Raw genomic sequence first — 15,067 nt, 5'->3', positions numbered from 1 at the left:
GAAGATGTTTCTTGGAGTTTGTGTGTTTGAGATTGTCAACACTGCCCGTAGTGGAGATGGAGAAATGCATGACTTCTTGCAGAGTGTGGAGAAGGCCTATGTGACATTTGGAAAGTACCTCCAGAAGAAAATGCCCCTGCATAATGCTGTCCTCAGAAGTGCCTCAGCAATTGATCCACTCAGCAGAGGGCACACTGTCAGCCAGGAGCAGCTCCTGAAGTTGCCACGCCTGGTGACAAATGTCCTTGCACCAGAGGAATGTGATGCCTTTGAACTGGAGGTTCGGAGTTTCCAGATCGACTCTGGCCTGCTCCCAGCTCAGGAAGATGAGTCTGCTCGCATCGACGACTGGTGGACCAAGGTCTTTGAAGGTAGAAAGTACCCCCTTCTCTCAAGAATGGTGAAGGCTCTGCTGTCCTGCTTCCATGGGCCACAAGTTGAGAGTGCCTTCAATCTCATGGGAGATGTCTTGGATGTCAGATCACACCGACTAAACATGGAGACCTACAGCACAGTGATGGGTGTCAAGTACAATCTTCGATCATCAGGAAAAACTGCAGTGGAGTACTACAGTAGGACTGACAAACTGCACAGTCCCATAGACCTAGACCTGTGCAAGAACATGAGGGGAGCCTACAAAACCTACAAGGCAGAACTGGCAGACAGGAGGGACAAAGAAGAAGAAAGAAGGCGAGAAGTGGGTGCAGCTGCTCTCAGTAAGTTGACCAAGCGCAAGACCAAAGAACTGACTGAGAAGGCTGCAAAGAAGGCAAGACTTTCCCACCAACGTGCAAGCAAGAAAAAGCACAACCTGAACCAAAAGACAAAGAAGTGAACAATGTTCAGTGGTGAGGCGCCTGTCGACATTATCGACTCAAGAACTCATATCAACAACTCGTGGATGCAACAGTGTTACCAATTGTGAACTTATTATTAGTGTAGCAGCATAGCAAACCTGTTGTGCATTTTGTGATACAAGCACCAAATTTGGCACAAATGTACATTATGTTGCGAACATTTTCAGATATTGGGCCACTTGAAATTCTCTTTATGTCCGCCACATTGGATTTCAAAATGGCCGCCACTTGAAATCTACATTTGCTATTATCTCTGGACGTAATGCAGCTATTGACTTGATTCTGGTATCTAAATGTATGTTTTTGGGGGCAAGGAATCCAATGGTACAATTTTCAACTTAATATTATCTATCACTGTCTGTTATATAATTTTATTTGGAAATTATCGAGGCAAATATTGGATTCAACACAATACTTTGAAAAGAATGTCTTAGTTCTGTAAATGTCTTAGGTATAATACTGATATGCTACATGGTCTAGTATTTGAGGCTAGGTCTACAGGTATCTGAGGCTAGGTATATACCGGTGCTGAAGATACGTGTACATAAACAGTGTCATGTTAACAAGTTCAGCATTGCCACAAGTACATGTATGTTGTTGACTCATCATCATGTGCAGTCCCCTTCACACACACAGAGGGCTGTGCACTGAAGGGCAGCCTTTTTGCACTTGCAGCACCTCACACACCCTTTCTTGCACTTGCAAGAAACCAGCTCAATGCAGCTGTGAGCTTCCTCAGTTAGCCTGGTCCAGTAAGGTGTGTACTGTCCTTCTCCAGTCCTTGACCAACCCCAGTTGGTTGGTGGAGGGAGCTCTGGTGCTGGCAGCAGTATCTGACCCCACACATGTCCACCTTGATACACTGCCCTCTTGACATGTTCCTCCAGAGCTGCCTTCGTTGGAGGGATGAGCTGCACATTGTTCTTCCTTGCGAAGAGTTTCCTCCTGGCCTTGTCAATGTCTGTGCATTTGCTGGTTCGATCATACAACAGGATCACGAACCTCTCGATGATGCGCATTGCATCGTCTGGTATCTCACGAGGTGCAGAGGACAGCAGCAGCAGCAGCAGCGCCTCTGTGAGTTCTGGCAGTACCGTCCAGACTGCCCACGCAGTCTTCTTGCCATATCTATGAAAACTAGACACAGTGTCGCATCCAGTTAGAGCGTGGCACTTTGGCAGTGCACGAGCCTTCTCTCGTCCCAATCCAGCTGCTATTTCGTGTGCTGCTAGGTATCGGAAACTCTGGCCTGTTCCGAATGCCAGCCACAGTTTGTCTTCTAGTTGCAACTCCTGTGCCAGGGACACTGCCAGCACCACAACATCGGTGTCTTCAGTCCGGATGAGTATTGTATGGTGTCCATGCTGGACTGCGTGAGATGCATGCAGCAACATCCGACTGTCAGCTTCTTCATGGTTACATGGGGCGAGTGAGGTCAGATCTGGCAGTAGTGGCTTGCTGAGCACTACCTCTCCACCAGTAATGACGAGTTGCTTGTCTCCTGGTCAAACCATTCCATGAGAGCTGCTGAGAGGAACCTGAACAGCTCGGTCTTGTTGCTGTCCACTCGTAGGAAGTTCTGCCAGTTTCCTGGTATGGCTGCGGCAGCCACCACACGTCTCCGCACACCTTGTCCTCGCTTTGCACGTGTACTACCTTTCAGTGAATCAGCAAGGTAAGTATCCCAGACCAGATCCAAGCGTGACACTGTTTGCAGCTTCGTGGACATATATGGGATGAAGATCTGTTGTGCATACTCTTCAAAGGTCTTTGATGCAGCCGGCTTCAGCATCTGGACGATGGCTGCTCCATCAAGCACAATACAGGTTGTGACAGGAGTCTCTGTCTTTGCGTCGGAGACTTCTTCCAAGCATGTGAGGAGATCACTCTTGGTACCAGTGCAGAGGCTTCCACCATCAGACAATGCAGGAGGACATGCCTGATTCTCGTGACAAAAGAACTCCTCAAGGTTTCCATCCCTCGTCTGGCAGCCAATGTACAGGCGTGCGAAGAGTTCACGGTCATTCTTGATGGAGGCGAGCTGTTGCTGACCTATGCTCTGGCTTCTTGGAGTGGAAGTGCTGAACACCTTCAGCTTGTTCCGAGGAATGGGTGCGTCCACTGCCTTTGTTCTGTCCAACAGACACTCTCTGGTGAAAGCCTCAAACTGCTCTTGGCCAATCCTCTTGGCATTCATCTCGGTCTCCACAGCAGCAGGATCTGCGATCTCCTTTGTGTACAGTTTGACTACATCCTGACTCTCCTCCTCGAATGGGTTGCCCATCTCCTCTATGACACCGACGAGAGAGCGAACATCTTTCACAAATGAGGCCTGTACACTTGGCGTCTGATCATGATGACGTGTGTCTGCTGTTTGCCGTCTCCAGTGTTGGTTCCCATCCTGGAATTCTTCGATCACCCTGGCAACTTCTGGTCCCGCAACCATCCAGCGACGTAGGGCACTAGGGTTGTCAGTGAGCCCAACTGCTCCACCGTCTCCTTTGATGCAGGTATTATTCTGCTCATGTGCCTGGTCAATCAGGATTGAAGAGAACACCCTCTGTGTTTTCTGAACGGTGAAGTGGCTTTCCCTGAATTTCCTGGCTACATCTGCGTGTTTGATGTTGTTACTGAGTTGTTACTAGTGATTTAGTATAGTTTTTTTTTAATATTTACAGAACTAAGACATTCTTTTCAAAGTATTGTGTTGAATCCAATATTTGCCTCGATAATTTCCAAATAAAATTATATAACAGACAGTGATAGATAATATTAAGTTGAAAATGGTACCATTGGATTCCTTGCCCCCAAAAACATACATTTAGATACCAGAATCAAGTCAATAGCTGCATTACGTCCAGAGATAATAGCAAATGTAGATTTCAAGTGGCGGCCATTTTCAAATCCAATATGGCGGACATAAAGAGAGAATTTCAAGTGGCCCAATATCTGAAAATGTTCGCAACATATTAATGTACATTTGTGCCAAATTTGGTGCTTGTATCACAAAATGCACAATTCTTTTGAATATTTGGGCTAAGCCGCCCCACTATATGCAAACTTTTAGTGCAACTTGTTATCAATTATTGTCAACTTATTATGCAACTTGGTATCAATTATTGTCCACTTATTCTGCAACTTGGTATCAATTATTGTCAACTTTGTTTAATTTGCTATCAAGACAATGAAAGAATATTATCCTACAGATTGATTCATGATTTGTACAATGAATTTTGACAACAATTTACATTACAATATTGATTAATAATTTGCAAGATGAATTTCATGTCTTCAATGAATGTCTTCAGTGCTTTTACCCTGTTAACAAGGACAACACTAAACACAATCATCTTAAAAGGGACCAGGAAATGCAGTAGAATGCAGGTGAGAACACCTGGAACCTTTAGCGTTCGGGGGCCTGGGCGGCCCCCGAACCCGGCCTAAAAATTTTTCGCCTCGGCCCATCGTTTTTTTTCAGCTAATTTTTTTAGACTCACTCTCATGCCTGGGAGAGGGGGAGGACAAAGCGCGAGGAGAGGGGGAGAACAAAGCGCGAGGAAAGGAGAGGGGGGGCGAAGCGCGAGGAGAGGGGTAGGACGAAGCGTGAGGCGAGGAGAGGGGGAGGACAAAACGCAAGGCGAGGTGAAGGCAGCTTGAGGGGAGGTGAAGGCAGCACGAGGCGAGGGGAGGTGAAGGCAGCGCGAGGAGAGGGGGAAGTGAAGGCAGCGTGAGGAGAGGGGAGGTGAAGGCAGCGTGAGGAGAGGGGGAGGTGAAGGCAGCGTGAGGAGAGGGGGAGGTGAAGGCAGCGTGAGGAGAGGGGAGGTGAAGGCAGCGTGAGGAGAGGGGGAGGTGAAGGCAGCGTGAGGAGAGGGGAGGTGAAGGCAGCGTGAGGAGAGGGGGAGGTGAAGGCAGCGTGAGGAGAGGGGGAGGTGAAGGCAGCGTGAGGAGAGGGGAGGTGAAGGCAGCGTGAGAAGAGGGGGAGGTGAAGGCAGCGTGAGGAGAGGGGGAGGTGAAGGCAGCGGGAGGGGAGGGGGAGGTGAAGGCAGTGCGAGGAGAGGCGAGGGGGAGGGGAAGGCGAGGAGTGGTGAAGGCAGCACGAGGAGAGGGAGGGGGAAGGTGAAGTCAGTGCGAGGCGGGGGAAGGAGGAGGTGAAGTCCGCGCGAGGGGAGGGGAGGGGGAAGTGGAGGCGGAGGTGAACGCAGCACGAGGCGAGGGGGAGGTGAAGGGTGGACAGCATTCCAGGGCATTGCCGGGGTGATAAAATGCACCCAAACAACAACGTTTTCTTTTTAACTGTCGTGTTCTATGTTAAATCGGGCTGAAGCATTTGAAAGCACTCGATAGAGCGCATACCTCTGCCACATAATTCCTGATCCACGAGAGCATCTGCCATCTGCTTGGAAATCAGCAAATATTACCGCTCTGCATAAAAAGGTGCAAAAACAGGATCCATCATCCCTTCAGACAATAAATCCTTCCTCTTCTCCATTGGCTTGATTTCCGATCATCAATTTGGATTCAGACCAGGTCACTCTACCCTGGATATGCTGCTTGTGCTCTCCCAACAATGGGTGGAGGTCCTCAATGCTGGTCATGAAATCAGATCCATATCCTTCGACATATCACGTGCTTTTTACACAGTCTGGCACCCTGCCCTGCTCACCAAACTCTCTTCCTATGGTATCCAAGGCCATCTCCGCTCATGGCTCGCAGACTTCCTCTCTTGTCGCAGTCAACGTGTGGCCCTCAATGGAGTTCTTTCATCCCCTCTTCCTGTCCAGGCTGGAGTTCCTCAAGGCAGTGTTCTGAGCCCTGTTCTTTTTCTGGTTTTCATCAATGATCTCTCTGACTCTCTGGAAAATCCTCTTTATCTCTTTGGTGATAACTTCACCCTCTGCCGTACCATCTGTCATCCCTCAGCTCGGAAAACAGCAGCATCTTCACCCTCTGCAGATCTGGATAAAATCACAAGCTGGTCCAACACGTGGAACATGTCTTTCAACCCTGACAAATCTCACAATCTCAGGATGTCTTTCTGAAAGGACCGTAAGGAACCCCCAACCCTTCCCATCTGGAACCCCTCCCCCCCCAACCCCATCTACTTTCGCAACAATCCTCTGGAAGAAGTCCTTTCATTCAAGCTTCTGGGTCTCGCTATCTGCCATGTTCTTTCCTGGGAAAGCCACATTTCCAAGCTTGCCTCCAAAGCCAGTCGCCAACTGGGCATCCTCCGTCGTGCAAAGTCCTTCCTTGGTGCACCTGAGCTCCTGACCACATACAACGCTTTCGTCCGCAGCAGGATGGAGTATTCTCTCCCCTTGAGGCTGGTGCTCAGGCCTCTCACCTTTCTCGGCTTCACGCTGTGGAAACCAAGGCATTGAGGATCATTTGTATCTCCCACGATGAGGCTGAGTCTTTGGGTCTCTCACTGTCTCACCACAGGCAGGTCGGTGGCCTTTCTGTCTTCTACCATTTCCCCTCCAGCCTCGCCCCCCTGCTCTGTCTGAGGGATGTCCCCCACATATTTCCGCAGGGCGCTCAAGGTCCGCCTGCAACCCCCTTCTGGTGACACTACCAAAATCAAGAATCACTGCCCACCTTCACTCTTTCGTTCCTCGTTTTTTTGCCACCTTTTTTACAAACTCCTACACTGGCTTCAATCCCACTCTTCACTCCAGGTCTTCAAAACAGCTGTTCACCACCATCTCTTGTCTTCCCCCATCCAAAACCATGATCATTTCTACCATGATCATTTCTACCCCTGCTTTCCTTCCTGAAAGTCCCTGTCGTGTAAGGACCTGAAATTCCCTGTAGTGTCCATCTTGTTTACCCTGTGTACTCCACCCTATCCCTCTCCCTTCCACAGATCTCCTCATGTCTCTGTTCCCCACTGTTTTGTCCTTCCCTCTCCTGCCCGTCTCGGCTTCTCCTCCCCTTGTTGTACATTCGTTGTGTGGACTCTCATAAGGGCCACAACGGTGAATACAAAAAAAAACATCGGGCCCATTACATTTTTGAAATGTGCTGTGCAATACTATATAGTTTTTGGCCCGATCTCTCATTGGTGAAGAATCACTTAAAAAATTATCAGATCTGGTTCTGGATTGGATCTTCACCAAAATCTAATCAGTTCATCCTTGTCATACACCAAACCCATCCACAAAATTTCATCCAGATCCATCCACAATTTTTTAAGATGTCCTGTACACAGACAAACAAACAAACAGACAGAAAAGGGTGAAAACACAACCTCCTTCACTTTTGGTGGTAGAGGTAATTGGTCTGTGAGAGTAGATCATGTTTCCAAATCAAGGCATGTTTGAATAGGCCAAACAAAATGGCGAATCAAGACCCCCTGCAAGCTGACAGAGGGCTGACCAAAGCTGAGCCTTGATATAAGATGCTTAAGTAAGACCGTTAATTATCTTCGAAAGGGTGTTTAAATGAACCTAAACACCCAATTTTCACGCATGCACTACCTTGAAGTTCCCTTCGTGTGCACGAAAAATTTTGGAATTATGGAGGATGCACGTGCGCACACACTCACACATACACACGCACACACACACTCACACATATACACACACACACACACACACACACACACACACACACACACACACACACACACACACACACACACACACACACTGGAGTTAGATTTATATCAGTGTCGGAGTAATTGGAGGAAAGTTAAGAAAATAACTCGCAAGCCAAAAGAAAGTGTGATAAGGTCATGGCTAAGGATATTAAGCTTAATAGCAAGGTGTTCTTTAAGTCTATATAGGGTAATAAACAGGTTAGGACAAGTGTGGGCCCATTGATAAACAGCACCAGGAGAGTGGTTGGTGAGGAAAGTGAGATGGCAGGCTTATTAAACAGGTATTTTACTTCAATTTTTAGGTAAGAACAGTCAGGAGAATTGCCAATCGCTGAGAGTATCTATCAAGGTGGTGACAAAGGGCTTTTACAGAAGATCCAGGTTGGAGTGGAGGAAGTAAAGGAACAGCTAGGTAATTTCAGAGTAGATCAGGCCCCAGAGCCATATAATATGCTTCTGAGAGTATTGATGGAGGTGGCTGAGCAGGTCAGTGAGATGTTAACGCATATTTTCAATCGTTAGCTGGAGTCAGGACAGGTACCGTAGGATTGGAGAGTAGCAAATGTAAAACCATTATTTAAGAAAGGATCCAGAGAAGAATTGGGAAACTATAGACTTATTCGTTTGACTTCAGTTGTGGGGAAGGTGTTTGAGACATTGATTAGGGACTAGATGAGGAACCATTTAAATAAATACAAATTAATTAAAGGTCGTCAGCATGGGTTTACCAAAGGTTGGTCTTGTCTCGCAAATCTTTGAGTTCTATGAAGCAATGTCTGTTTGAGTAGATGAAGGATGGGTAGTGGACATAGCATATCGAGACTTTAAGAAGGCATTTGATAAGGTAACACATCGGAGGTTGTTCGCCAAGGTGATGGCTTGTGAAGTGGCTGGTCAGGTCGGTAATTGCATTGCAAACTAGCTTAGTGATAGGAAGCAAAGAGTGGCTGTGAGTGGGAGGATGTCTTGCTGGGAGGATGCAAGTAATGGGGTACCTCAGGGATCAATACTAGGACCATTATGATTCATAACTTGCAAATACCACCCGGAGCCTGGTGTTGGCTTCGTGGTTTGGGTGGTGGCTTGGGGTCCTGAGTTCGAGCCCTGTTTTCCACTGAATTAACATCAGGGGGGTTGACTCAGCCTGTCATCCTTCCGAAGTCTGCGAAATGAGCACCAGTATTCTGGTAATTATCCCTGCGTGTCGAAGGCGACTAAAGGGTTGGCATCAGGAAGGGCATCCGGCCATAAAAACATTGCCACAAGAAATGGTACCATGATTGGAGCCCGCAAAAAGCTGACCCCTGCTCAGGGAAAAAGTCTTTAAAATGGTGTGATGATGGCCAGCAAATACCACCCGTCGCTTTGCTGACGGGAATAATGTGGGGTGGGGTGGGGGGGGGAGAGAAAAAGAAGGGGGAGAGAGAGAGAGTTGATGGGGGAGATTGAGAAGGTGGAGGGGGAAAGAGAGAGAGAGAAGAGAAGAGAGAGGAGGGAGGTATGGAAGGAGAGTGAAGAGGGGTGGGAAAAGGGAAGGCAGCATGAGCTAAGAGGAAGGGAAGGCAGATGTGCAGTAAAGCGTCAATTACGATTCACACTGTCTCTTCAAAATGATTCTGCATAGAATAACAGTGAAGATGGAAACAAAATAATATTTGAAATCCATTTTTTACTGTCCAGAGACAAACACTGCCCGGACATAACCACCATCCGTATTCGGGCAGAGGCAGAGGCAGAAGAGGTGTGGTAAACACATTGATAAAATTGAACATTGATGGGTGATTATGTGTATGTGTACATAATATGTGTTGTTGGTGGGTGTCTCGTCAAGGGTGTTGTGCCGTTCATGTGTGGTTTTTACCCAAGACTGTGTTTCCCCTGGAAAGGGAAAAAAAAATTTTCCAAAAAAACCTTCAAAAACAACTTTCTTTTGCATTACAAAAACATTTTGTATTCTATCTTGTTTTGATCTAGTGTAGGTAAAATGGTGTGGTGTTGCTGTGGTGCAAGCATGAATACTATTAGAATTCACCTCTTTATTTTATTTAACCTTTATCCATCTCCATCGCCATCATCTTTCATTCTTCTCTCCTCTTCATTGTTTATTTTTAGGATGTCAAAGAGCTGAAATTGGTTTTCTATATTTTCGTCATAAATGGACCAATGCACAATTCTTCCTTTCCATTTGCTTGCACGTGCGCTGTTAATGTGGCGGTCATGGTGGTTACCTGCTGCAATGCAGATGTCGTGGGATCTTTAGCAAGCATGTCTTTTTCCTTTTTATTTTCCAGGTCGTCTCGTTCAAGCTCTTTCTCAGGCTCGTCTCGCAGCCAGTCACGTCGACCATCACACTCTGGTTCGTCTTTTTCCTCCAATTCAAGCCGTTCCTCTGCCTCTCCAAGTCCTTCAAGGTAGGGCAGGGTTTTAAGACAATGACTCTAACCCCATCCCTTTGAGGTTTGCATTTTTGTTCATGAATATCGTTGAAAAATAGTTTGTTTGATGTTTTGTCATCAAAATAGTGTCGGGTTTGTTATTTCAAGAGGTTTTTTGCTTTCCTTTCGTTTTACTTTGTGTCAATTTGGTTTTTGTGAAATTGAAATACCAGATGCAATACAAAATGAGGAGCAGACAGAGGGGTTGAACGAGGTAAGCTCATTCAATGACACATGGATATTTTCTCACATTCGTGTAAGATGCTTGTATCAGATGGATGGAGGTGAAAGACAAAAAAAGCAAGCTCAAATGCTCTTATTGTGCAAGTTATGCTGTGATTGGATGTTTGCAACGTTGTATGCACCTGCTTTGATTTTTCACTATCAGACTGGCCTTTCTCATCTGACATTTGCTGGGCCTTGTTGGCTTTTCTGCAGTGCAACCTGTACGTGGAAAAGCCTGTCTTGTAAGGTGTAATTGTAACTAGAATGGCAGGCGAATATTACATTACGGTGAATACAATGGAAACAATTATTAGCCCCCATCCTGGCTGGGGCTTGTATTTTGGGTGCTGTAGGTCCGTGTGTCGTCCAGAACCTTTAGTTGAAAATTACTTGATTCATTCCTTTCATATTCGGCGCACACATCTCATAGCATCTGGGCATTAGGCACGTCGATTTTGTGATCGGAGGCAAAAGTCACGGGAGACAATTTTATTTACGAATTTTGATGATTAAGAAAAAAAAATTACGGGAGAGAATTTTACAGGATGTTTTTGGAAGCCATTAATACTCTCCGCGCGCAAAGTGAAAATTGAGATTAAGCAATTGGTTAACTTCTGTCTGTCTGTCCGTGTGTCTACAAATGGCAGTTTATGATCGAGGATCAACTTCATTTCAATTGAATGTATGTCCCAGTTGAACACCTGCTGCAGCGATAAGCATGCGTCACCAGATTGCATTTTCAGTCTGAAATGGATTTCACTGGGATTCACACTCTCACTTCCCAAGAAACGCATGACAGAACGTTGCTCCTCCCTGCTGCATTCTTCTAAGGGAGCATCCATCTTGGAACTGCTCTACTGATGTCATACGCTCAATGTTGCTAGATCTAAAACAGGCAAAACATGACTTCTACCCATAGATATAACATATGTCGTGAACAACTACACACATTACATTCTCAAATTTATATCGCCATTTTAAGGTTACTTATTGACTGCTGCTTGTATAAACTTGAACACTGCAGGAGGCAAGGTATTCTATGAACTCTCTAGTTACCCTCGCTGAAGGAGAGGGTATTGCATTTGGGTTCGTTTGTTTGTCCGCGCAGAACTTTAGTGTTTTTCTCCACAACCGCTTGTTGGATTGAGACAAAATTTTCACCACGGGTGCGACTACACATGTAGAATTTTTTCATGATAAATGACGTCATAAGTCACGTGGTGTGGCAGCCATGTTGGAAAAACTTTGGACCTCTGTATCTCTGAAACTGCACCAAGGAAAAATTTGAAACGTAGCACACGGCAAGTACTCCTCATTGGGAATAATTGAGTTTTTTAACGATGTCATAGGTGCCGTTGTGAAGACGTCATAATTGCATATGTAAAATGCTACATCTGATCAGTATGAAAAGTTTTGAGCATCATCTTGGGATAAAATGGTCAATAGAAAAACAAATGATGTCATCGGTCACATGATTTGGCAGCCATTTTGGGGGGTTTTTTTGTTTCTTTTAAACTTTCAAAAATCTTCTCTGAAGTGGCTGAACAGATCGAGGCGAAACTTTACACGTATGACCACCTACCCATGAGGAAAAAAGGTTCACACATGTGGTGGCGTATCGAGGAAAAATGACGCTCAGGGCGAGATGTCAAATTTCCACCCCCTCGTAACTCACATGCTGAATTAAACACAAAGCCCGATGAAATGACTTTATTACAAATCAAATTACGTACAGTGCATTTGCAAGTAAACAGTTGAAGTTTTGTTTTCTGCCTTTATAAATGGTCATTAGCTGACTAAATGTGCAGTTGGTGTGACTGTGGTTTCCCTTTTCCTAGCCTTCAGTGAGGCAAACTCGTCTATCACAGCTTCGAAGTCAATTGACTCGGCTAGTTCACGCTCAATGAAGAGGATGGCTAGATTACTGAACCGAGAGTGGCTCATTGTGGATCTGAGATAGGTCTCTTTCAGTTTCAGTTTGGAGAAGCTCCTCTCACATGCTGCAACACTCACACATATGATTAGAAGGTTTGGGAAAAATTCCTCGAATCCCTACTTCACAACGTATTGAAGGATTTCATTAGTCTTCCAGTCCACCGTTTCCATCCTAGTGGCTTCCTCATACATTTTGATGTGTCGACGAAGACGATGAATCTCCTTCTGTAACTCGCTGGCAATGATATCATCGTATCTCTCAGTGAGATGATGGATTTTCATGGCAATGTCTCTGTCGTTGGCCAAGTCCGTCAGAAAACTGAGTGACTTGAGAAACCCAAACTTAATGTTCAGAGAAAAACTGGTAAAGTTTCTCGATTGTCCTGAAAAAAAGTCATGGCGTTCAATGTAGTTGCAGTAGAGTGAACTCCAGCCAAATTAAGGGAATGATTGGTGCACCAAATGAAGACAGCCTTTGGATTGATGTCAGTAATTCGCCGTTGAACTCCAAGGTGAACCCCAGCCATAATAGCGGCATTGTCGTACCCTTGACCACAGAGGTTCATGAAGTCAAGACCATCATCTTGCAGCTTGCTGACGATTTGTTGTGTTAAATCCCGAGCCGTCTTGCTTTCCAGCTGCATGAAATCAATAAATGACTCCTTTACTTTCACTTCCCCATTTGAGATCTAGACATATCTTAGGATCTGAGACATCTGATCTACGTGTGATTGATCTGGAGATCTAAGTGTGACTATCCAAAATGAGGGCATAGTATTTTTCGGTTTTAACTTCCTTGATGTCTGACTTGACCCGGCTACCGAGAAGTTGCATGAATTCATTTTGAATTGTGGATGAGAGGTATGTGACGGTAGGGTGGGGAACAGCTTCAATGTTCATCAAATGCTCTCTCATTACTGGATCATATTTTCCTAACAGTTGCATTAGTGCCAGGAAATTCCCCGGTTTATTAGTTATTCTGGGTGAGAGAGTCTCTATGCCCACGAAAAGCGAGATTTTGGCGTGATAAATACATGATACCATCGAGAATGCATTTGAGAATGGTGCGCCATTTTGTCGCATCGCTTTCAATCTGACGTTGGACGTCATTATCTATTGTTGCTCCTCTTTCCAAGCGAATACACATCTATTTCCACTTCATGGATGCCTCATCATGGCCTGGACTTTATTCATGCTCAGATACCCGAGGGTTTAACTTTCTCCACTTGTTAAATCCCTACTTCTTGGCAAAGGAGTGACTACCAGGGTTGAAAAGGCAGCAGCAGAAACATTTGAGGGAGTCCGTTGAGGGTGAATAGAGCAAGCAGTGGCGTTGGAGTTTTTCTCCATTCTCTAGCTTTTTGAAAAACCACTCCGCAGACATACTATGTTTCTCATTTTTGGGAAAAGGCCCATCCCTGTTCTAAATACCCAGAGGGCCTTTCATCACTAGATCCACTCAAATATGTTGAGAAATATAGTGTGGCCACGTTGCCACATCACAAAATATATCAATCCAACTGTAATCTCGTTGAGGTAGATCTATAGCTCGACGTAGCTCATGCAGTTCATTTACCTCAGTGGACTCCTGCCCTAATGCATCCCTTGTTTGTTTTTGAATTTCAGGTAAGGTCTCGTCAGTCTCTGGTCCATGATCAGACTTCTTCCCATCCACTCTGTCTGAAGGCTGTAGAAACTTTCGTAAGGCAGCTTCACCTATCTGGTTCTCTTGTTCTTGAGACTGACGAAGTCACTTGTAGGCAGCCCTGCTGAGATGTGATGTAACCTGCTTGCTCATGGTAGAGAGGGTTCATCTAAAAAAAAAGTCAGGACAAGAATAATTCAATAGAAATGTTGTGGTAGTAAATTATAAAGCAAACAAGAAATTGTTAAGACCACAATGTTTTCAGATCTGCCGGAATGTTAATACATTCCTTGAAAACAATATTGGATCGTGAAAATTATGGATTGAAGTAAAAGGATTGAAGTAATGGATTGATGGATTGAAGTAATGAATGGATTGAAGTAAAACCATTCAACGAGCACCAAGTGAACCGCCGCAGTAAATGACAATGCCCCAGGGACAATCACCCCGTCCGCGCGGAGACTTCGGCTTATATGCGGGACGCACGACATGTGATCACGCGTCACGTCCTTCAATTCACCACATGGATTTTTGCAAAAAATTGTGGAAATTATGTAAAAAAATGAATCTTTAATAAATTGAATAAAAATTGGCCCAACTTATGAAATAAGATGCCAGATGTATTCCAAAAGCGTAAATACAATGTCATTTCCTCGTCCACGTTAGCAGAAGAAAAACAAGGACAGATGTGTCCAAGAGCCGCGTCCTAAAGGTTTTGTCTTCGCCAGAAGAAGAAAAAGAAGAAGAAGAAGAAGAAGAAGAAGAACGCGGAGCTCTCTTAGAGCCAGCGTTCGCGACGCGGCTAAAAATAAGGAAGAAAAACAACTGCAGAAGCAAGCTCAGCATGCTAACCCTGCAAAGAGGGAACAAGAGCTCCACGATGATGATAACTTATCGATCACGAGAGAATCCCGACACTGGGGGGAAGGGTTATTTTACAAGTTCGACTTTTCAAGATTTTGCATAGATGGCAATCAGTCACAAGACCCTGAGGTCATGTGGCTTCTCCACTCCGTGAAGCACCATGTCGCATTAGCCCGCCACCCCTCGGCCTTCAAAAGGGGAATTCTTCCATTTTTGCTTACAAAATAAATAGATAATAGTGTTTTATCCGACAGGATTTCAAAGAAAATAAAGGAAATTAATTTTCAACTTTTAAAAGTCATGCGAATAACTTCTGCTTTTTGTTCGTATCCTTTTCTCACCTGTACAAATGAGCCGCGAACACTAATAATGAGGCGTGAACGATGAATTAAAATGAGCACGAACGCCTCGTCCGCTTAGTTTCCTGCCATGCCATGCACTCCTTTTAGCCCACTCCCTCTCTCCGGAATATCGTTGGCCGCAACCATTGGTCAGCAAAAGGAAG

General features: G+C 45.3%; 1 protein-coding gene across 1 annotated transcript in view; it reads left to right on the top strand.

Annotated features, from left to right (window-relative positions):
- Window positions 1-15,067, top strand: part of ZC3H18 (zinc finger CCCH-type containing 18) — a 152,458-nt gene that overhangs the window by 71,094 nt on the left and 66,297 nt on the right. The window contains exon 12 of the mRNA XM_085878779.1: window positions 9,750-9,869. Coding sequence (XP_085734905.1) covers window positions 9,750-9,869 — 120 coding nt within the window. The remainder of the gene's footprint in view (window positions 1-9,749; window positions 9,870-15,067) is intronic.

The sequence above is a fragment of the Eptatretus burgeri genome, chromosome 4 (genome assembly GCF_056783735.1).
Source record: "Eptatretus burgeri isolate ZD-2024b chromosome 4, Ebu_testis_v1, whole genome shotgun sequence".
Classification (NCBI taxonomy): Eukaryota; Metazoa; Chordata; class Myxini; order Myxiniformes; family Myxinidae; genus Eptatretus; species Eptatretus burgeri.
This window is presented reverse-complemented; position numbering and strand designations above follow the sequence as displayed.